The sequence below is a fragment of the Centroberyx affinis genome, unplaced genomic scaffold (genome assembly GCF_046629955.1).
Source record: "Centroberyx affinis isolate AG114_WGS23_722 - 3 ecotype Tasmania unplaced genomic scaffold, CSIRO-AGI_Caff_v1 ptg001129l_1, whole genome shotgun sequence".
NCBI lineage: Eukaryota > Metazoa > Chordata > Actinopteri > Beryciformes > Berycidae > Centroberyx > Centroberyx affinis.
In genome coordinates, this window is record NW_027279668.1 from 384,622 (window position 1) to 409,046 (window position 24,425).

Below are 24,425 nucleotides of genomic sequence, written 5' to 3' on the forward strand. Positions count from 1 at the left end.
CGGTGAAAAGTGAAAAGTCCTGACACTATCACTATCCTGTGCGCTACGTAATCAGATGACTGAGAGGCTTTCCATGCTGTGTCTCAGTGTGAGGGGGTTAGAGGCTTACACGGCCAGCCGCATGTCTAATCGCCAGTTTAATCAGATTAAGGAAATGAGCTTATCATGGTGATATACTGTATGTGGAGTCCTGTGAAGGGCTGTAAGCACTAGAGGACTAATAAAACAGTATGGGAATGAAACCATATAAAAAAAATTGTGGCCTCAGTAGTAGCTTTTGTAATGTTTGGGTCTTAAGTCCATCATGTTATCCGTTAACTGCCAGGGCGGATTGTAGATATGTTACAAGTGATGGTGAAATGCACTCAAGTTTGTGAATAATGTCTTTGCGCTTGGAAAGATTCAACAGCTTGGCTTGGTTCATAACTGGCAATCACCCACCTGTAAGTCAGACTCCACAAGAAACACAGCCAGGGCTATGACAGCATCTCTGCGACGCACGTCCAGAGTGAACACACCCCGGACCTCCACTGGACACATGCATTGCAGCTTTTGGACCTGAAAGAAACCAACCACAAGGGGATCGCTTTTGAAAATCTCCGGCACTAATGTCTTAGACATGAACAGGCACAGATGACGCACAAAACAGACTGTGTTCAGACTAAAGACAAGCACTCATCAGACCCTTAATCCTCTTCTCTGGCAGGGTTGTTTTCAAATCACCTCTCTTTTGATGGCATGGCATCATGCTGTATGTGGGCTGCTATCAAAGTGAGATGTGGAAAATATCAGTTTGCCCAACACAGCTCACCTTCCCAGTTCACTGATCTCCCTGTACTGTCCAAACAAATCAAACTGTTTCATTAGACATGACCATCCTGGCAACAGGTTAGTTGCTTTAGCTAGTGTATAAAAGTAAATACAGAACAGAGTAAATTGGAGTGAACCCCTTCTCTCTCTATCTATCTATCTCTCTATCTCTCTCTCTCTCTCTCTCTCTCTCTCTCTCTCTCAGCCCCGCGTAAACCTGTTTGACTGCAGTGCGCAATGGTCTTTGGTAAAGGCTGTCACACTGATCAAGGCTGACATTATCTGATTCAGTAACAACACACTAGCAGCGACGCTACTTCTGCACTGCTTTCTTATCACAGGGGAAATACTGCAGATACACGAATCAGCTCCACGTCACACAGACGGACACACCTGTCAAATTCAGCCTGGCTCCACCGTCACTAATCAAAATAAGCCACCGCCAGTGCGGAAGCGGAGCACACCCTAAACAACCCTGTTGCTTACTAATAAGAAATTGTCTTCTCGAGCTCAGACTTTCCTTTCTCACCTTTTCGACCGGTGCGGGACGGTGTGCAGCTAAAGAGCGGGCTAGCGACAGGACTGTGTTGAAATAAAACCCTCTCGTACCACCTCCCGTTACAGACATGTTTACCTCTACATCAAAACGAGCGAAATCTAGAGAGGAGAGGAAAGAGACGAGCGGCTGGCGCTGGTCGAGCCGCAGTACGGCAACTCAGCGGGCACAATCATAACTAGCAGCTAAAAATATACAGTGGCTATTTGTGATTGAGGTTAAATATACATTTTGAGTTAAATTAAAGGCAAAACCGGACACACTTTGTTTAGTGTCATGCCTGCCATTTCACTTCAACAAAAAAATGTATTTATTAGCTGTATGCGTTTTTCTTGCGCAGTTTTAGCCGTTGGGATAACAAGCTGCAACGTCACCAAACGTGAGCGGAAGTATTCTGTCACTGAGGCAGGCAGTCAGCTGATAGAGTAACAACAACGTCTCACAGCTCCGGTCAAAGGTTTGTCTCTTTAGTTTATCTGTGGTTTTCATATTTTCATTTTAGATAACATTCATTCTACGAGAAGAAAGGGTATGTGTTGGCATAGCACGGTCGATATGTGGATAGGTGTCTGGTCTCACGGGTGTGGTTGGTCGGTTCTCGATCGCCTTCAAGGCAGTCCTCGTTAGCTCCTGACTAGCCACTTAGCTTTAATGCTAACGTTACATTACCACCAAACCGCAACATTACATTAATGTTGTATTCACTGAGAGCAATCCATTGTATTATTTTAAAATATACTAAATGTTAACATAGTACGGCTCTCTTGTCTTTTTGTTGCTCAGAAGTTAGCAAGTCCTATAACGTTGTAGCTAAAGCTAACAATTTAAAGCTAGTTAACTTAGTCTAGCTACCGTTAGCTGAACTTTTAGCTACAGTTTTTGTCACATAAGCATGTCTACAGTTCCTTTTTTTTAATTATATTATAACCTGTTTTGGCTGAAAAATTCTTCCAAACATCATTGTAAAAAGTAGCACACCCTGTCCAGCTGATCACTACAGAACAGATTAGGCTATTTAATACTAAACCTTGTGTATTTGTTCCACAGATGGCCTACCCTAAAACCCACAACCCATTTGCAGATGATGATGCTGAAGAAGAGTGTGGGTCTAATAGTAGGGGGTTCAATTTCGATGATGACCCCAGTGACAGAGGGTTGAGTGAAGCAGAGAGGAGACAGAGATACCTCCAGCAGGAAGTGATGCGTACAGCCCAGTCTGCTGTGGACAGCAGTCACCGTTCCCTCGGCCTCATCTATGAATCAGAGAAGATGGGTGTTGAAACAGCAGAGGTATGACAAACTAATAATCCTTACTGTTGCACAAATAATGAGGCCCTCCCTATAAGAGTAAGCTAACCAACACAATAATGCCTCTAGTCTCTCTCATTCTCCTCTCTTTCTCTCTGCAGGAGTTGGTGCGTCAGGGGGAGGTTCTGAAGAGGACAGAGAAGATGGTGGACAACATGGATCAAGACCTGAAGACCAGCCAGAGGCACATCAACAGTATCAAGAGTGTGTGGGGAGGCCTTGTCAACTACTTCAAGGCCAAGCCAGAGACAAAGCCACCGCCTGAGCAGCCCAGCGCCTACCAGGCCAGCGACAAGTACGATTCAGTCCTTTATCATCTGACATAATTTCTGACGCTTTTCTAGAGCAATGGAAATGTTTTAGATTGTATAAAGTATCAAGTGATTGGAAGGAGGCTGCAGAGGAGCGGGTGTTGCAGGTACATGATTTGCTCTGCTTTACTCTGCTGCAACACAGAGCAGTCCTGAGATTGTCTGCTCCGAGATCCTTTATGAAAGTATTTGGTGATGTTGCTCTTCTACTATTCTGGAATTGAGAGTAACCCAAGCCTGATTTAGGGGCCTCTCAGTCTTCCTAAAGGCTCAGATTACCCACCTCATGAATGTAAAGGCAATCAGGCAGCATCTTCCACCCCAAACTTCTCTTTGAATAATCAATAATGGATTAAGCCCAGAAGATCATGGCAGATGCCACTCTCAGAATTCCAGTTCCTCTCCTCAGGCAGTCATTTTAGAGTCCCTGTCCCTTTAGTAAACACCTAATCAGTTCAGTGCCAGTCCAGTAAAGCCCAGAATTACAATACACTTCTTGTTTTTATCAATTGACTTTAATTCACTGTTGAATCAGATCATTCAAGATCTGTCATCTCCTGTGACATCAAATTGGATAAAAAATCTCTCTTCAATCACCAAAAAGACCCAGTAGGCAATGAAAAATCCAGCCTGCCACAGCCAATTCAGTTAAAGTTTTTCTGGTGATAGTTGACTGTATCCTCACCTCATACATACCTGATGTTTTTTAAGCACTGTGTCCTCATGGGGCCATGGGCAAGCTGGTGTAACATTCCTGATATGTAAATATTCTTGGCGAAAAAACTTATTCTGATAATGTTTTTGAGCGTTCTCCTTCAGGATATATTTCCGATTTCCTGATGGTAATGTCTCCTATCTCCCAGGAAAACACAGCACAATGGGCCATTCATTGTTTTGGGCAGCATGATAATAATGTCAGCTGTTTCCCAAGGTTTTCTCAATAATCAAATGCCATCTCAATCAAGTCTTTATGTGAGGTTCTGGATTCTGGAATTCTGAGATTGCATGTTGCAACAACGCCATTATAACGATATTGACCTCACCTCTAGTAGAACAGTGGACCAAAACCATGTCAGAAAAAGCAACTTTCCATAGGTACAGTAAAATCAATCTACCTTATCTTGACATCACATGTTGCCATTACATACTCATTATAGATGTTTTTGTTTCACAGCTTTCATCTACCATAAAATGTGCACTTTTCCCTTTTTTTCCAGGGTCTTGTCATTTACTGTCCTTCACTACCTGGTTAAACAATGCTTATCTGACTTCTTAATGTTTTTTCAGATTACAGAATGCCCTATCCAACAGCAGAGAACATGAAGATAAGTACCAAGCCAGCCACCCCAACCTAAGAAAGTTAGATACAGGAGGTAAGGGTTTGCACAACAGCCTCAGCATAACCATGTCACAAACTAGTTGGCATCATATCCACTTTGTATGTTGTAGGATTTGGAGCTGCTGCATCAATAGATGACAGCTCATCCAAACAGAATGGCTATCCTCCAAACAAACACCTTAGGGCGGCTCACCAGACCCTGGACAACAACTTAGGTAAGAGTAGCTATTCTTTTTTTATTTCTCTTGTTTTTCCGCTTTAATATACAGTATATCATAATGTACAATGGAGTCACAAGAAAGGTGGCGTAAAAGATGGAGGCAGAAAACTCACTCTTGGCATCTTATATCACCATCTTGAAATCAACTAGAGTGTACATTGTAAATTAAATTAAATGGTTCAATATTGTCAATATGGATGTTACAATTAATAATTGTGAAATCTAAAATCACAATAGACAATTATACACTGTTAACTGTACAGCCCTACCCAGTATGCTGATCCACCCACTGGGACGTTAGCATTCACCCAGAGTCACCAATCTGGTTAGACTGGATTCTGGGCAGGGTGAAAAATGTTATGCATGTTATAGCAAAATCACAACAAACCATTTAAGATATTGTCTACTAATCCCTAGTTGATCTTAACTCAGCTGTGCTTTGTGTCTTATCTAGATGAGATGTCTCTGGGCCTGGGCAGGCTAAAGAACCTGGGACTGGGTCTCCAGTCTGAGATTGAAGATCAAGATGCCTCCCTGGATTCTCTGCTGAACAAAGTGGACAAGATGGATCTCAAGATCCACAACACCAACCAGCAGATGAAAAACCTCAAATAAAACAACTTCTATACAAACACTTAGACTCACCCTACTGAGACAAAGACAAACACAGGTCAACGGCCTCTCACCCGGGTTTCCAAGCTGCCCTCTGTGGAATAAACTGCCTATTCTTAGATTTTTCTTTTTGTATTACAACATATAATTCTGGCAGATAAACAAGTAAACACACATAGTGCTCTTTACTTGTTATTTTCTTCTTAAATGACTGTGATTATTTTCCTGATGTTATTTTTGTTTTGATTATGTCCAGAAACTCAACACTGCATAGAAACTGCTCCCACCATGTAGTTTTGTATTGATAATGAATGATGTCACACCCTCACTTGCACATGCTTCTTTGAGATACTCAACCTCAAGGTGATTGTCATTTGTTGTCTTGTGTGCTTTTGAAGGGAAGGATCTGTACCATGTGTGAAATGGATGCACAGTAAGGGATTGTCTCTTATCAACGTAAAATCTCCTCATCTTTTCCACTGAGCTCAGCTGCACTTCTGTCTGAATGTAGTCAGTTGGATTTGCTTTATTATCATTAACGCCATAGAAGTAGAATCTGCCTGTTGCTTTGCAAAGGAATGGATGGATGAGCAAATGAGTAAGAACATCTTGAATGAATGAATGAATGAATGAATGAGAAAATGGCTAAGAACATGATGTATGCTCCAAACTGGAATGTGTTTGATTAATATCTCAAGCTGATGTCTGTGCTAACTCAGAATCCCTGGCCCGCCTCCACATGTGTATAAAAAAAACACACTCTTCATTGAATCTGTTATATTATGAAATGTGAGAACCACACTTTTAGCCTTTGGAAATCAAGCTCCAGTCACTTTTGCCTTACTTATGGTATGCATGTAGACTTAGCTTTGGGCTCCGGTTTGGTTCTGTGCCATGATATTTAACTGTTATCTCTCCACTAGTACAGTACTGTGCAAAAGTCTTAGGCACCCTAGATTTTTTTATATAAATTTCTTAGATGTCTTAGATGTTTATTTGTTTTCTGCATTAGTGTGTCAGTAGACTGGTGTTTATTGTAAATTTTTGATATTCAGAAACCTTTCATTTCATTAGTTTTGAAAGCATCTTCGCTTTATGGATTTCTTTGACATATGCCTAAGACTTTCGCACAGTACTGTATCTCTCTTCACCATGAGATGCTTCTTTATCTGTTTTTTGTGTTTTATTCTTTTAAGGATGAATTTGATATAATCTTCTGTAAAGTATGTGTTCATTCTTCAGTGCTTTCCCCAGTTTTGCATCTCGTCTACAATGAGAAATATCTGTTTGATTGCTGTGTAATGTGAGAGGGTGGATGTTTGTAAGACAAATAATGTGAATATAACATGCTTTAGAAACTTAAGAAATGTTGCCAGTGATATAATTAATCAAATATACTTTCATAGGAATACAAGATATGAATAGATGAGCCACTGTCCAGTCTTTCAGCAACTCAAACACAAAGCTTTCCTGAAACAACTATTGAAAATGGGAAAATTAATGAGGATTTATCATGATTTTTAATCTTGTTTTTTGTATGTCTATTATATATTCTACTCAAAACCAAATACCCAATAAAACACATTTACCAGACGGATCTAATATGTTTATGAAATGTGTCTTTGTTTCTGTTAAGAGTGATGCAGGAAGTGAAAAGCACCACAAGGTGACGCCACAGTCTTGCTGAACAGTGGACCTTCTGTGGTAATGTATCAATGTGTTCATCATGGATTAGATCATCTACGTAAATAAAGACTATCACAGACATGGCAACACAATATTTTAATGTAGATTCATCTAAACAATATTCCATTTATTTTACCCTCCTAGTACACTTAAGATGAAGATAGCCTAGAACGCATGAAAACTTTTTTTCTCCATTCATGTAGTAAACTAGGGATCAAAAAAGGATCAAATTCTTAGGGAAAAAGTTTCATTTCAACCCAAACATCAGTTTAGTTCTCAAACATTAGTTCTGCTGTAATTGTAATCCATCAAAAGCCATAAAATATTTAGTCTCATACTGATGCAGAATATTCAGAAATTGATGATAGTTGTTTCATCAAGTCAGAAGTCTGTGTTTACTGCTGGTCCTGTTGTGTACCAGCTGTGTTGCCGTGTGTCGCCCAGGTCTTCATGCTGAGGCGTCCATTCATTATCATTCCTCTGTGTTGGGCCAGCTGCTCCTACAGAGGCAACAAGCCCTCATTAGGATGGCCTGCTAATTACAGTACAGAGTACACAAACACACGTGCAAGTACACACATATAGACACACGCAGTGGGGCGATGCAGGCGGGGGAATGGGGGTACAGACTACCCAGGACCCAAAGCAGAGGGAGGGCCCCTAAAATGGTTGGACTAAAATTATTTTTGTGGTACTCAAGTGTATATTTATAAATATAGTTTATGCTTTTATTTCACTCTGCTCTGGTTTTGAAACAGGTTTTGGTTGAAATTTACAAAACTGAAATTGAAAATAACAACTGAAACTAAAACTTTCTTAAAAACAAATTGGAGACAGCAGCTGTTATCTGTGTTATCTGAGACAAAACTGGTTTTAAGCAGGAATAATATTTAGCTGGGTTTTTCTAGTATAGACTAAAAGATTTTTGAAACAGATTTGAACAGGAGATTACTGGTGAAATTATGGCTATAGCAGCTGATTAGCGCTATCAGGCTAGTGCCCAAAACCCATAACTTTAATTAAGGATTTGTCCGATAACTGATCAGAGAATGTGTGTTTAAGTTATGGATGGGTAGACCTAGATGCTTGTCATAGCTGGAATAATGGTGGTGTGGAAAGTGGAGGGGGGGGGCCCGGAGTCGCCTCCTGTACACAGGGCCCATAACTCCTAGCTACGCCCCTGCACACCCACACACAAGATATGACTCCGCCCACCCTCCCACACGTGTACACACACACACACATAAACAAGCTAGATGCAAACATACGCCCTTATCAGGCAAATGCAGCGCCCAATACCCAGTAGAGGAGAAGGAGGAGGATGTCAAGGGGGGTTCCAGGAGAGGGAGTAGTGTATGTGCATGTACTGTAGTAACATATACACATGTGCTGCTGAAGCGAGCACAGGTGGAGGTGGCACCGCGCATCTACCGACACCACCAATAAACGGAAGTCACCCCTGGCTTCTTTCCCTTCACGCCATCCGTGGGGCCGTGAGGGCTTTGAACAGCTGTCTTGTCGAAAGCAAACAGTGGCCACGCTGCGACAAAGGCCGCCAGTGATGGAATGCCCCCCTTTTCAGCGGGCGTAATCCCAGAACACACTGCTGTCGGACCCCATCAGGCACTGGGCCAGAGATGGGCCTTCCTGCCCTTTGGAAAGCGGGTTAGCAGTAGAGGCAGGGCCGCCAGGGGGTAAAGCCTGCTTCAGAGGGGATGGACTGACAGGCTGACAGCACTCTATTGCCACTGTTGTAGTAAGAGAAAATAAAGAGTTGTGCTGACAGAGGGGAGTTTGGGAGGGAGCTGGAGAGCAGGGATAAGGGAGGGAGGGAGGAGTGGGGTGATGGCAGAGGGGGAGGGACTGGAGAGAGTGAGGGAGGAGGTGAAGTTCAAGTGCCTCGGAGATGAAACACACCGGGTAATGAAGCCGCTACGAGTCCTCAAAGGACTAATGTGGAAAAGTTGCATAATCAATAAAATAGATATATCAGTAGTGGTTTTATGCACAAAACAAGGCAATATGTTAAACTTTAGATGGTTCTGATCTGGTGTTATTGCTTGTGATCTTGAAATTGTGGTGGAACATGTGGCGGACAAATGTGTAGAAACTGTCAGCAAGGCTAAGGAGTAATGACTTTATAAACACAGCAGAGTCGAGGTCAGGGACTAGACCTTTAGACATTCAGTTAAAAAAGCCATATATTTTATGAAAGAGGACGCAAGCTGCCTTTCAAACATGGGCATCTCTGTCTTCTCCCTCCAGTAGCTGCTGTGAACTGGAAAAAAAAATTAGTGAAAGATGTATTTACAGATGTAGTCTGTGCACATCTACTTATTTTACAGCGTTACTGAGGATAAGGAGGATGGATGGGAGGCACAGCTATTTCACAGTGTTGGGGTTCAGTCATATGGTCCAAAACTTTGATACACAGCTGGCTGGTTAATCACAAGCAACTGAGGGGAGGAGGGGGCAGTCCAGTATCTCAGGACTCATCTTTCGTCTGTCCACACATCTTCTCTGGCAGTTACATCATATTAGCAACCCCAAATTGTAGGAGAATGCAGTACAAAAACACAATTATACACAGTGGCTGTCATTTTGCCTGTCGTCATCCCATTCGCACCACAGGAAGAAATGCCAAGAATGTAACAAAAATATGTTGATGGATACATGTTTGCATTATGTTACATACATATGACTGGACTCCCCTATTAACTGTAATTGCTGCATGTAAACACTGGTCAAACGTTAAGGATATACTTAGCACTGCTGTGTTCACAGCAGTAATTGCAGGGGGGAGAAGCCAGCAATGTTAATAGTGGTCTTTGATGATATTCTGAATGGTGTAAGTCACGGTAGCCTATGTAACGAAGACACAAATTTTCAAAAAAAGGAATCTTAAGTCTGATCTGAAAATCTGAAAAAGTAAAATAAAATGAAATACCCACATCAGAAAATATGACAAGAGATGGAGAAGTGACAGTATATTTGTTTATTTTTACTAATGGACAGTGTACAAGAGTATGCTGTGTTGCACTAATAAAATCATCACTTGTTTTAAAATAAATAAACACACAAACACAGACAAAGACTTGGGAGAGAGAGAGAGGGTCACAGGTTTCCAGAGAGAGAAGCCCTTTTCCTGGACTGTACTGCACACATCTGTGGTACTGAGATGTGTGAAGGTACTGAGCCAGTTGACTGACTCCTGTTCTCTAGTCAAGAAAGTAACGCTGCGGTTAATCTGCAGTATCTGCTAGAGAGACTCCCGGTCACAGTAGAGACAACAGGAGCAGAGCAGAGGAGAGGAGAGGAGGAAAGAGAGGAGGAGGAAAAGAAGAAGTGCAGGTCAGAAGGACACATGTATCTGTTCAAGAAGCTTTGGGGAGTGCAGGGAGGAGATTCTGTTAATAAGAAATGGGAGTGAAATGGCTATCTGGCCTGGCTAGGGCACAGAGCTGAGTTATACTGGATGATGCTTTGCTGATAAAACTCCCTTGTGAAGATAATGGGATTTTTGAGGTGGGGGGAGTAAGAGAAAACAAAATTAGAACGCAGTTGCTTTCAGTCTCGGACATGTAGGACAGAGAGAACCACACTGAAATTCATTCTGTTAAATGGCTCTTTTTTTTCCTCTCCTACAGTATTACGTCTAAAAAAGACTGGATAGATTTCACTTGTAAGTCACTTTATAGTTAACCATAAAAATCAGCGACTGACCATCAGAGGAGGCAGACATGGCAGAGGAAGCTTGATGGGAGACAAAGACACCAATCTAAACACCTGAGAATCAATTGATCATACCTGATATTCAACTTGATTTGCTGGTGAAAATGTTTTTGATGAAAAGAACTGTTTATCATGGTTAATTGGGACAAAACATGTTGAATCAAGGACTCTAGCTAGGGAGACGACTTAAAGCAGGATAAAGCAGTTTTTAGTAGCTCCGACCCACTGGTGAATCAGGACCCTTTGGATTGGGGTTTGGACTGGGTGCAGCCAGTGTTGTTTGGTGTTTACACTGGTGGATACAAATAACTATAGCTATATAGACACATATACATTACACATAAACAATCAAAAGTAGAAAATGTATAAAGCAAAATAATATATTTATATATTTATACATTATGCATAATCAAATGCAGTTGCATTCATGGAGGTAGATAGCAAAGATTCAGAGGTAAAAAGGCATATAGACGTCGCTGTGCTTTGGAGGAGAAAAAGTACACAATGTGGCTGTAAAATATGAAGTTAAATGCAAGAATTTCTGTGTGCTTATTAGTAATAGTGTATACAGTACAGAGTATGAGGTGAAAGGAAAAAGTGGCAGGACACTGCTGATCTCCTTGAGTTACCCATCCAGTGGTCTGGAATGGAGGGTCTGGCTTGGCTGGCAGGGTTCCCCACAGTTTAGCAGGAGTTGTTGGGGGCAACCTTGTCCCTGCATGTGGATGTGAGGGTTTGCATGGCGGCTCACACAAACAGCACAGAGTAGGGGGGACACCGGCAGCCCTCGGAGGAAGACTCTCGCGCCCAGGAGCCATGACACCCGGGGACCGAAGCTGCTGCCCAGAACGTTCTGGAAAATAAACACATCAGAAAATGCTGGTACCAGGCATGTAACAACAACAACTACAATATGGGGGAAATATGCTCATAATTGATTTTTATAGCCTTTATTCATACAGGGAATGTTGACTTTCAGCAACACGTCGCATCACGTACACATTCACACCTAGTCCAACCACAGTCTGGAGAGCAGCTGGGGGTAAAGTGCCTTGCTCAAGGGCATTTTGATGGTAGTTGTTGAAGAAAGGGAAAGCACTGCTCATTATCTTTCCCTACCTATAGTGTTTTCCAGCCAGTCTGGGGCTACAAAGTGGCACAAACCCCTATACTCTAACCTCTCGGCTGCTGCCACCCAAACAAATATCACAGCTGTCAGGAGCATAACTGATACAGATGCCATTAGGTTTACTTGTGGCGTGTGGCTCACCTGGTGTTGTCGAGGCCGTCCCCTCCACAGCGGTCTGTTTTTGACATGGCATCACTCTGGCACTCGGCACAGACCAGTCTCTCTCTGACCAGCTGGGCGCTCCACAGTTTGAGTTTACACGCTGCACTGGCCTGCTTGACCCGCAGGTACACACAATAACTGCAGGCACAGAGAGAGAGAGAAGGGAAAAGTGTCAAAAATAGATGGTTGCTACTGATAAAGCTTTGATAGAACTCATTAATCACCTCTTTTTCACTTTATTTAATTCTTAAATCATGCAGACATACAGAGGGTCTGCAGTGTAAAGCAAAGCCAAATCACACAGCTTGCAGTCAGAAACACAGATGTTATCCTGTCTGTCTGAGTGAGAAGAAAACAGGCTGCCACTCACGCAACACTGTAGCTGAGAGCACAACAACCAGTATCTTGTTTTTTGGATCAAGCTTAGGACTGTTATCATTCACTCACATATGCCACTACAAACATCACCAAGAGAAAAGCAGATGGTAAATTTCCAGATGAAGCCGTAGAATTAAAGGCCCATTTTAAACACTCCAAAAAGGCATTCCTCCTTTTTCTCGCCCTTGAAGTAGTAAGTTGAAGAGTTATAGTGATCCAACCAGGCTGGATTGATGAAAACAAATAGCAATCCAAGGTATGCTTGATCAGTGACTCTAACCAGACAAAAGATGATAAAAGATTTGTTCCATTTGAAGGTGTTCCAGCAGGGTCCCGGTCACCTGCAGTATCCTAATATCAACACAGCTCACTCTGTGCATAGGAAACAATAATAAAGTCTTGTTTTCCAACTCGCTGTGTTCTCTGGCAGCTACTTTGAACTTGCGCAGTATTTGTTTTGTCTCTGATTCAGTCAGTTGTGACTAAACACCATCCCCACTGGGATGTTTTGTCAAAGGAAATATGAACTTTACTCCTAAAGATGTTTTTCTCAGAATGATTCCGTAAGACTCTGTGCCCTACTAACATTTGCAAATATCTTTTGTCATGGGGTCATGTAAGGACACATTCAATGACAGTTGATATTTCATCTTCTGGGCCTGATCTGGAGTGTTCAGGCTTGCATTTTGATGGTTTTCTATATAGTCTGGGCACAATTTAGTCAAAATGTGCATAAATGAAGCAATAAATATAAGCAATGAAAACAGATAGTGAGGTAAATCGATAAAAATACAGCAAATATAGATTTAAATGAATATCCATGAATGTATAATCGCATCGTTATGCTTTATGGATATTGAAAATTTAAATGACAAGTGTAATAGGGCTCTGTAACACACACACACACACACACACACACACACACACACACACACACACACACACACACACACACACACACACACACACTCGTTGACTGGGGATTTCCTTTAAGTTTCTTTTTTTTCTTCCCGTCATTATGCTTCAGCTTGTTCATGCAGAACCTACTGTAGTCTAAAATGCTGTCCTCCCCTGTGGATTTTCCTGCACACAATAATGAAAATACACATTCACACCACTAAAAGAAAGTTGTTCCATATAAAAACACACAATAGGTCTTAAAATCTGAAAAATTGTAGTGCAATCCTGTGTTAAGCCTCTACTAGTAAAGCAAAAACCTCATTTGCTAAATCTACTACAGCCTCCGAGCCTTCTCCAAATATTCCAGACCTTCTTGGAAACTCACTCATGCAGATAATTACATCGACCAAAGACAACAACTGATCGTCATTTCATGTCATTTTAACACCATCTCAGAGCCTCATTTCCTGGGTCACTCTCCATGACAACACCGGGGAATCAGTGCAGCAGATGTCTGTGTGAAATCAGCCTAACTCTGTGTCATCCATGGTTAATGGCTCACATTTATGAGTAATGCACTTCCAATCCTCTGATGCTTTGTGTTTCAGTCAAAACAAAGGTATCCGATGTCCACTTTAATCTGTGTAAAAGGCTGTGGGCTGTCAGGAAACCGGCCTTGATTTTGTTCCCTGATGTCTGATTGTTCCAGCGCTGAGCCCATCCGCAATCAGCTCAGATCAAAGATGACGGCCATACAGGGAGGGTTCACCTTTTACATGGATTACTGCTGCCTTATCAATAAAGGTCAACTCATGATGCAAATATACAATGGCAGGGTTTATCTTCCACAGTCAAAGCAATTTCAAGCTTCTGTGTGTTAAGGCAACCTTGGCCTTGGTCTCCCTCCTCTAATCTGCTGGAGCCAAAGGTTGATCTTAAAATGAACTTTGAAACAAATTGATACCAGCTAAAGAACTTGGAGTAAAATCCATTTCTATCAGAGGAGCTGAAGGACAGCCATGGAGCTGGCAGAACAGGCAACAACTGAAGAGTTTCATTCCAAAATTAGATAGCCACCATTTGGAAAAAAGTGAAAAGTGAGAGTTTTCTCACACAAAATGATTGCTGGCATGTAGAGCATATCGTGGTCTGAGTATCAGTAGTTATGATTTTGAGGATGAAATCAACTGTGTTTTTTAAATAACTGATATATTTTAGGTAGTAACTTTTATACTAAATTCATAGATGGCATTTTGGAATGAAGCCCTTCAGCTGCTAAAATTCTCAGCCCCAGAGCAAAATACTGTTGGACAAATATCTACATACAATCATTTGGCACACTACACAATTCAGCTGTAACTGTGTTTGTGTTTGTTGTCTGCTAACGGAGGCCCTACCTGGCCTTCTCCTCCTTCATCAGCATGTGTGGTCGCCTCCAAGGGTCCTTGAAGTTCCTCTTGAAAGAATCAGGCAGGATCTTTGCCACCTCTGGAAGTAGAGGGAGGGGGGGAGAGGGGAGATGACAAAAGCAACATGTTAAAGCCATTCATTTTTTAGATTAGCTCTTTTACCCGCTGCTGAGAATCTTCTCAGTGATAAACAGATACAGGCAGAGGTACAAACACATCCCACATTTCATCCATACCACCTCATCCCAGTTATATGACTAATCCAGGGTTGTTGGATGACTCAAACTGATGTGAGGGGCAGTGGTACTTATTTTTCCATGAAAATCTTGAACTTTCCTGGAAGTTTATCTGTGGTTCTGGTCTTTTATTACCAGGAAAGTGATTCAACAGTATAGAGCTTAACAGATGGATTTGAAGTAGTGCAGCTGGAGATAAGACTTTGGACCAGATGTGTGCAAATATGTTGCCAACTGGCAAACTGTCAACAAGAGTTACCTCAGAGAATACTGAAATACCAAACTGATATGTAACAGGTCTGCGTGCATATATGTACACATGTAGTCACACACAGAGAGCGCCTCACCTTTAGCAGTGCTGCATATGGCGTTGTTTCCGAAGCATCCTCGACGCTGTTTGAGGTCAGGACAGGGTGTGCCTCCATTTCTAGGGGGAACAGACACTTGGCGACTCCTTTCTGTGCTGCCGACCCCACATGGAGATGTGCACGATGACCAGGAACCCCATGATCCCACCACACAGTCAATGGCTGCTGGGGAAGCAGGGAGGCACAGAGATCAGCTGAGGATTTGAGACACATGGCAGAAGAAAGTAGGGATGTGCCAAAACAGTTGACTAGTCGTTTATGAGGATGTGTTGACAATTTTATTTATTTATTTTTCTTTAATTGTTTGCATGTTTAAGTTTCAGCCTTATTGTTTCTTAGGTCTGTAGGCCATCACTGTCATTTGGATGTATAAATATTTTTAAATATTTTGGATCGTCTTACATGTCAAAAGGCACAGTTCATGCTTATAATAGCCCAATAAGCTTATGTTGAATTTTGGCGTTTTGTATACACCAGCTAGTCGATTACTTACTTACTACAGATAACCAACCGACTTGTCAACCATGAAAAAATAGACTTTTCCACATCCCTAGAAGAAAGAAAGTAAAGGCCATAGATGGAGAAAACATCATGAAATGTGAAGAAAATACGAATAAAGAACACCTGAAGCCTCTTGTTTTAGGTTGTTTCAGGTTCTGTCACTCTGTGATTTTCGAGCTTTACAGATAGTGAAGGTGAAGTAAATTATGGGGAGGTAAAAGGAGCTTCAGCTCTGAAAGATTTAAAGGCATGAGGCGTGACAGAGGGCAAAGAAAAATATCTTTATGAGCATCGGATGAGCGCTTTCCAGCTGTGCTACCATGACTGACAGTCTAATTCCACATTATGAATTGATCTTCATCCCAGTGGCAGTTCTAGACTTTCTCCTAATCTGTGCATCATCAATCTTTAGGAGTGACAAGGGCTGTAAGATGTATGCTGTGCAGGTCGGTGCATTAGGGGAAACACAAATACAGAGCTGCATAAATAAAGTACTGAACAGTTATTCAGGTAGGTTTAGGTGGGTGGCAAGCAAGTGACTGGGTCATTACCATCTGCTAATTCCAGATCAACAACCCAGACTCAGGAAGTCTGCGACCCAGGTCATATGTGTGGGGCCATTCAAATAGGAAGCTAATTTGGCATCCTGTATTATCTGGTTTCCCTTAGGCCCACACTTACACACACACACGCACATATGCACACGGGACACCAAATAAACACAGCAGCAGCAATCAAGCTTCCCATTCAGTAGGCTGTTTTAACCAATTACATCGGGGGAGGAGGAAGCCCTATTAGTTAGATGGCTGCTCTGATCAAAGCCAAGAGTCTCCAGCGGTAATCTGGCCTGGTCTCACAGAGATTTAAAAGCTGCAAACAGACATTTAACAGCCCTGTTTTAGGGAGGAAAGGCACACTTCATAAACATACAAACACAGAAGCTGAGATGGACAAAATAGTTGCAAAATACACAAATATACAAATGCATAAATAAACAAACATATATACACACAAGCAATCTAAAAGGCAAAAGCGTGAAACACTGGGATGACTTTTTTTATAGAGTCTGATATTAGTGATGTTGAGCATCTGAATTGTTCGGTGTAGACAATAAAAAGTTCAGTACAATGGAAGCAGGTGCACACAGCTTGAACCTCTTAGATGTTCTTGGTGAAATTATAGGGAGGGAGAGGATAAATATACCATAACTGAATCTAATCCTCTCTCGCCATCTAATCTACCTCACTCTGTCTTCATAATACACACTCACCCCACAGTACAATGCTGCAAGTGAATAAGCATGTGTGTGTGTGTGTGTGTGTGTGTGTGTGTGAACGAGAGACAGAGAGAGAGGGAGAGAGAGAGAGAGAGAGAGAGAGAAAGAGAGAGAAAGAGAGAGAGAGAGAGCTTTCAAGGTGCCGCCTGTTCTGTTCATTCCCATGGTCCCGTTGGGGGGGGCGGTCTGTCTCAGTGACACAGCCGATCCACAAAGCCACTGTGGAATCTCTGCATTCCTGCACATTAGTGCTGCCCACCTGACACTCGGCTTTCCCAGATAACCACACACACACACACACACACACATGAACACACACACACACACACACACACACACCAATGACCATTTTTGTCAGATAAACCCGCCCCCCTTGGGCTAGTTCTACCGTCAATCATCACTCTCAAATACACAGGCATGAAAATACAAAATACACCTTTAGACTTGTATGAGTGACATCACGCTTGAAGAGTGCAATCCAACCAGACACCACAGTCCTATCAGCTTCCTATGCTTGCCTCCTCCTCCTCTTCTTATCCCTATTCCTGTCCCCTCGCCTTTCCTTCCCTCCTCTACATCCTCAGAAGTTCATTGGCCAGCTTTTATTTTGCTGGTTTTCTTTTCTCGTAGAGGAAAAACCCATGCAGGCAGGCAGGCAGGGCAGTTGGCGGCAGTTGAGGTCTTTTACTGCTGAGGGCAGGCAAACAGGGTGGGTGTGACTGAAAGGGTCAGCTAGTTCCCGCACCCAAGGGGAAACGGGCGTATTACCCCTCTGACTGACACACACACACACACACACACAAGCGGAACTAAGTCTGGAAGTCTCAACCCCCTGAGCCACCAGAGGTCAGAAGGTAATTAACAAATTGTGGTGGTCCCTGCTCTTTTTCTGGTACCACCGGTGCAGCAATTCCACCACCCACATGATAACCCTGCTGACAGTCTGACACAGCCTGACCCACTGAGCCACTGCTGTCCCCTGTCCCCATTGTTGACGAGAAAGTCCCCCATTGGAAAGCATGCCGCCACCTCTGACCCCTGACCCCAATACAGAAAATAACTGGCATTCGTTGTCAGCATGTTTAGCTTTTGTCTTTCACACCAGTTGGTATTTTATAGTGTTTTCAAGTGCTTTAAAAAGTTTCCTCTCAAAGAAGACTTCTATAAGTGAATGGAGACAACATGTTTCCCTAATGGACTTTTGGGCATCCAAAACTATTTGCAAAGTTTTAAGTGTAATAGCTGTAGAGAGGGTGATTTACACTGAGACTGCTGTGGTTAAAAAGTGGTGAAGAGTGAAGTGAAGTGAAGTGAAGTGAGAGAAGGTTAGAGAAAGGTAGAAGGAGAGCGAAGTGGACGTGCTTGGAGAGAGTTCACGGCCGTGTGGCCAATTTTCTTGGCAGTTGGCACAGCTTCAGGCAAATGTCATTAGAGTTGGTGAACCAAACCAACGAATGTGTATCCAAGGTCCTCTCCTTTATCTGTTAACTTGGCAGACAATTTCAAGTCACACTTGTTACAGAGAGATAAATAGCTCACTATCTTTTAAATGAAATGGCCCACAAAACCTTGAAGATTGGCATTCCTTTGCTTTCTTTTTCTCTCTCCCTGAGTTCTGCTTCCACTTTAGGGTTTCATAACAAAAGACTTAAGGACCTGCTATCAGACCTGCCCTCCCAATTTGCTTTATCTTCTTCTCCCTTTATCATTCTGTCCCGCATTCTCCCTTGTTCTTTCTCCCCATCTGCCTCCTTTTTTTGGTTCTCTACCCCCCCACCTCCCCACCCCCCACCCCCTTCCTCCCCCCACACCACCTCCTCTGATGGGACCCAGATGTCCAGCTGCTCTACAAGGGGACCACGGCACCTCAAAACCTCCACAGCCCCCCCCCCCCTCAGCCCTGTATAGGAACTGTGGCCTGGTCCCATTAGACAAACCTTACAATGTTGTACAACACAGGGTAGAACCATAAGCCTGTTAATAGGGGTGAAGGACACGAGACTAAACCATAATAACAGGTTACTACTTAAACGTTTCCTGTAGACACCTCGAGCAGAGCAGCCGAACAAACCAACCAATTAAAAAGATTCATTATAAACACAGCTGAGACAGCTTTTCTGTAAAAAAGAAAAAAAGTAGGAGCTAGGAAGTCACTGTCATTTGGCATGCATGACCACTTTATCATAGCATCATGATAAAAACTAAAGATGTTATAAACACATAAGAAATATCAACTGCACTGCACAGGTGCACACATACTGTAGCTGTAAACCACAATGCAAGTCAGCTCCTGTTAGTCTGTGTCTTGTGAGCAGTGACTTTCCGCTCCTTTACAACAGGGAATCGAAAGAATACAATGAATCAAAAGATGTGCTCTTTTCACTAGATCAACTCAAAAGAACCAACAGTCAGAGAAGTGAACTTTACATGACAAAAGCTCAGAGTTGTGGCAACATCCAAAAATGGGAAAGCTAAAAGTACACAAGTGTGGAAGTTTGCACATCCAGACTGCTTTAGCCAAGTTCTGGATAAAAAATAACTTGAAGAACAAAAAGAAAATCCATATACACATTTTTCCATTTGTTTTATAGAGAAATGCTTCCTAAACCCTCTTCAACATCATATGTAAGAAAAATCCCTTTAGGGAATCATTAATATGGTCAATCCCAAATCACAATCAACTTATGTAATTTATGTTGTTCGGCATGAATTAAATTCAAAATGTAATGCAATTTTATTTGAACATTTACTCGCCATGGAGAGGTGAGAAGAAGGAAGACCAATTTGCTATCAGGACTATCTAATACAGTGCATGCAGTACCAGGAAATTGGATGAAAATCAATTTATCCCAAAACTACAACAGCTGGCCAGTTTCAGCCCAGCTGGGTTCACTACTCAAGCAGGTCACATAGGGGATATGTGGGAAGGCAAGACAGAAAGAGGGAGTGAGGGGAGTTGGAACGAAGAAAACATCACGGCATGACAACATACAGTGCCCCAGAGGGAAAGAAGAGAACCAGAAGTGCCTGGAGGAGAAGAGGAGAGGCGGATGAATGATGAGCAAACCTCTGGTGAATCTGAGGCAGAGGCTACGTCTTCCTGTTGAAGTGAGAACTACCAGATGCCACAGTAGGAAAGGAGAGGAGCTACCCCATCCCCCTATGGGCCAGTTTGATCTCTAGAGTCTGTTAAGAGGAATGAGCAATCATCTTAATGTGAGACTTACTGTAAAGTGGAGAAAAAAAAGAATGTGATGGTAACAGGCGCACTCCTACAGCAAATTATCAACAAACATTCAAAGCTTTAAAGGAAAAATCCTCCCTCGGGTACTCTTTCACTGTTATACACCATCAGTCTGTGATGTTCACGGCATTCCAGGAGTTATTTTGTGATGAAGTGTTGTAAATTACCTTTTTCGGTGTACTCACTTTCCCTCAACCTGCCTCGTCTACTTCTACTTCAGTTGGTGATTTTCCTACATTTCCCAGAATGACTTTCAACAACCCATACCAACCCATGCCTGAACTTGTTACATTCAGCTGTGGGTTATACATGTAGGCAGAGGGAGCAATAGCAATAGCCATAGCATAGTATGAGCAAGATAGTGAGGTTTTCCACTTGAGAAAAGGTGAGAGTCTCGCCCCTTACTCAAAACGTAACTGCATTGCATTCTGGTCTATTGAGGCTACTGTTCAGTGGAGAAATTGGTCTCTCTGCCTCTTCTACAATGGATTTCTCCCTGTATGACTGTTGAACGTTGATGCAAAATGGAGACACTAGAAAGAAGCCCTTGCTGTGTGAGGGGCTGACACCAAAGCCTGATGTTTACCACTGATATTGAGCTGGAAATATCTCAACATGATGTCACGCCATCTACGTTTGGCCAAGAAAAATACATCACCAAACAACAAAGTGGGCCCAGAAATCCAAGGCACATCACCAACAGCTGTTGTTTTTTTTTTAGCAGTGTTAAAGTTTTTTGGGGTGGATTGTTTTTTCCTTTACGCACTCCACCAGCACAACTGCTTGTGTTAAGCTGATATCTTGCAGCCCATAACAGAGCAATAAAATCTGACCTCTGCATCACTTGTCTATTCCTGAGATAAGTGTACAGGCAGATCCTCCAAACTGTTTACACACAACACCCATTCCTGCCAAACACAACATTTGAATGATGTAACTGGATATAACGGTATCACTCTGAAGACGCTTTAAGTGTTGGTGTCCGTGGGGTGCAAACAGACTGCCGGTCTCTCTGTCTCTCCTCTGATGTCACCCACTCCAAGCCCTTTACTCTCCTACAGCTGACAGCCGTTAATTACAGACTGTGACAGACAGTATACAGACAGACTCCTTGATGCGTTACAGAGTCGCAGGATCAGGTTCAGATAAAGATGGAGTCTAATGTGGGGTGTGAAAACATAGGGGCATTTTGATAGAGCCAAAGTCATAAGACACATGCTTTGTTTATACTGTAAAGATGCTCAGGTTGCAGGCTGAGAGAGAAAGAGAGAGAGAGAGAGAGAGAGAGAGAGAGAGAGAGAGAGAGAGAGAGAGGGAGAGAGAGAGAATACAGCAAAGTACACGTGTTGCTAATGAGGGAGCCAAGGTGCTTTTTTTTTCCTCAGCGTCTTGTCACACTCTTGAGCCATACAGGGTTCAAAGGTCACGGCCAAGTTGACAAAAATGGGTAGAAAACACCAGAACCAGAAGTCAATCACTCTCATCTTTATATTCATCACTCCCCCTCAAAGCCTCTGAAGCCATAAAAACACATTGTGGGTCTCCCTCTCTATATAATACTCTCTGAACTTTGATTATTAGGCTGGTCATGCGAATAGTGAGCAGTAACCGTGTTCATCTGGGAAGTAGTATTTCATAAGCATACTATCAAATCCATAACACCTGCGGATACTCCACTGTATGACTCCGGTCCCAGAGAGAGATCTGTGACAGTTTTCTGTGCTGTATGAGACATGTGAGGTCCACGGTGTTAATAACAACCTCAGTCTGGATGGTCTGACATGTGAGTCAGGCAATACACATGGCAGCCGTTAATTGACCTCTAACAGACCAGCTGCTGTTAAACAGTGCAGTGATGACTCAACACTGACCTGAGGTGGGTCCTGTGTTTCTTCTGTAAAGTTAAACCTGGCATCCACTCAGCTGGCTGCTGGATGATAAATGTTGTGTCAACATGCCTCTTTGACTGATTGGATTTTGGCTAGAAAGTAGATATGTGATGTCGTGAGGGTCTCTCAATAAAAAAAAGAATAAAAGCACACCTTAAATAGGAAGGAATACCCTGATGAAGACAGCTTGCCTATTGAAACGCTGGTGAGTAAAAAAACACAAACTGGAGCTTAGAGTGTGCGGTATTCCTTCCTATACAGTGAGGTTTTGCCAGATCATCACTGAGAATAACAGGTGGTTCAGTTATCTTTGCCCTAAACACTTAAGTCTATTAAACTGCAGTACAGCTGCCAGCACAGTATATTTGTGCACGTTTTAAGCAAGTGGCTCGAGTCTGGACGGCTGGGGTAGCCAGCCTGCTCACATCACTGCACAGAGTCAGCACTCAAACAAAGGTTCACTATGTATACTTTGAATGTACCTAAATAGAGGGGGGATCCCTGCAGTGTTTTAAGTGCACTTTGGCTGTAGGATTGACCTGATAGGTGCTTGTTAGTGTGCACTTAAGACAAGGGTCTTGCTCTGAGTGTATCCACACAGATAATCGCTCCATGTGAACTTGAGATGTTCCAACATTAGAGCTGCTTTAGTTACAGGTTGGAGTGCTTCCTCCCTGTCACATCTCAGACACAGCTCCACTGTAATCCTGACCATCTTTGGCAGTCTGTTCCCATGGTGTCCATCTCTCTGTTTGCCCTATAGCATCAGCCAGGATGAACTGGGAAGCTTTCAGACAGAGGAAGAAGTTTCCCAAACTCACATTTTAAGGATAATCTCCCTGGACAGTGATCTTAACCTTGATCTCTTGATTCAAAATGTACTTTATACTACCCAGTTAATATGCTCTTGAGGGGAACACTGACAGGCTCATTTGTGACTCTATTATGAATGCTAAATCCCAGACCCCCCACCCCACCCCACCGCACTCCACCCGCCAAGCACCATCACTCACTGTGTTCATGGCCAAGGAGCTCAATGTTGAAGCTGTGATGCAAAGGGCAAAGGTCAAAACTACAAATGTAAACACATACATATCACCTGCCAGTGGAAGATAGGAAATACAGCCTCCCAAACACACACGTGCACACACACACAGACATCAACACACCAACGGCTGATGCTTCTCCACCCTGGACTTGGTCATTTCTGGCTGGCTACTTAAAGCAAACAGCTATAATGGGCGAAATAGAGACAGCTATGTGTAGTATGTCTCACTGTCTCCGTGTCACCTCTGTGCCAACCATCTCTGGCTCAAGCTGGAAAACAATGAACAGGCATCACTGGACAGCAGGAAAACACAGAGTTGGAATCTACATGGTGAAAGGTGCTTTTTCTCCTTGAACTTGCAGCTTACACGCCTCCAAAACCTGAACTGGTCATGAAAAAAAAAACAATCAGTGAGGTTACCTGGTGACAAATACCAGCGACCGAAACCACTTTGTACACAACAAGCAACTCACCAGATATTTGGCACACACGCTGATAGTCCTCGCAGCAGTCTCCAGTTTTCTGACAGTAGGTATCACAGTAGCAGACTGTTTTTCTCTGGTGTACTCGAAACATTCGTTATTTCGGCCGGTGCAGCAGTTCGGGTTTTCCCTCTCCCCGCAGCCCGCCTCAGCCTGTGAGATGATTACCCCGCAGAAAAGCGCTAAATATCCGCACACAAATAACCCGAGACGCGCTGAGATCCATCCATGTGCTCCCATCACGGAAACTTCTCGGGACACTTGGATCCTCTTGTCCCACACACACACTGTGCCGGTGTACCCTACCCTTCACTCTGATTGACGCTTTAAATTGAAGTAGGCTAGTCTATAAATAAGATATGTTGTTGTTGTTGGTGGTGGTGTCTATATAAAATCCAAGAGCAACATGGTCTTTGTCACGACGGAAAAGAAACCACTTCAAAACACCTCGGATCTCCACAAACACCTACATGAACCACTGATGCGTAAAAGTGGAGCCTTTGGGTTCACCGACTCTCCTCTATCCCTCTATCGGACACCGCCCCTTAGAGCTTATGTCGGGGTGGTCATTTGGAGAGACCTACAGTACCAGTCCTCTCTCTCTCTCTCTCTCTCTCTCTCTCTCTCTCTCTCTCTCTCTCTCTCTCTCTCTCTCTCTCTCTCTCTCTCTCTCTCTCTCTCTATCGCTTGCGCAATATGTGAAACACAATAGTTGAGTGTCAGTATTTAGCCTATTTCGTCTTAGCCATTTAGCAGCCCCACTGTTAGTTACCAATTCTAGGGAAAATCTGAATCAAAAACACATTGAAGTATAGGATAGTATAGGACA

At 42.9% G+C, this 24,425-nt stretch overlaps 3 protein-coding genes across 4 annotated transcripts in view; 1 reads left to right on the plus strand and 2 right to left on the minus strand.

Moving 5' to 3' along the window:
• The window catches only part of pi4kab (phosphatidylinositol 4-kinase, catalytic, alpha b), a 29,058-nt gene extending 27,532 nt beyond the window's left edge, over nt 1–1,526 (minus strand). For both annotated transcript variants that reach the window (XM_071523906.1, XM_071523907.1), the window contains exons 1-2: nt 1,340–1,526; nt 442–558 (exon numbers count right to left, since the gene is read on the minus strand). In XM_071523906.1, coding sequence (XP_071380007.1) covers nt 442–558; nt 1,340–1,438 — 216 coding nt within the window. In that variant the 5' untranslated portion in view covers nt 1,439–1,526. The remainder of the gene's footprint in view (nt 1–441; nt 559–1,339) is intronic.
• Nucleotides 1,527–1,673: 147 nt separating this feature from the next.
• snap29 (synaptosome associated protein 29) lies at nt 1,674–6,753 on the plus strand. Its single transcript, XM_071523909.1, has 6 exons — nt 1,674–1,823; nt 2,414–2,656; nt 2,776–2,969; nt 4,273–4,358; nt 4,435–4,539; nt 4,999–6,753. The coding sequence occupies exons 2-6, from the start codon at nt 2,414–2,416 to the stop codon at nt 5,157–5,159; spliced, it is 789 nt and encodes a 262-aa protein (XP_071380010.1). The 5' UTR covers nt 1,674–1,823; the 3' UTR covers nt 5,160–6,753.
• Nucleotides 6,754–9,830: 3,077 nt separating this feature from the next.
• Nucleotides 9,831–24,146, minus strand: LOC139647895 (somatomedin-B and thrombospondin type-1 domain-containing protein). The gene is given in 6 exon segments (XM_071523899.1): nt 9,831–11,427; nt 11,845–12,003; nt 14,541–14,631; nt 15,136–15,321; nt 23,588–23,677; nt 23,680–24,146. Coding segments are annotated over 6 exon segments (789 nt in total). The 5' UTR covers nt 23,837–24,146; the 3' UTR covers nt 9,831–11,321.
• Between the last annotated feature and the right edge of the window lie 279 nt (nt 24,147–24,425).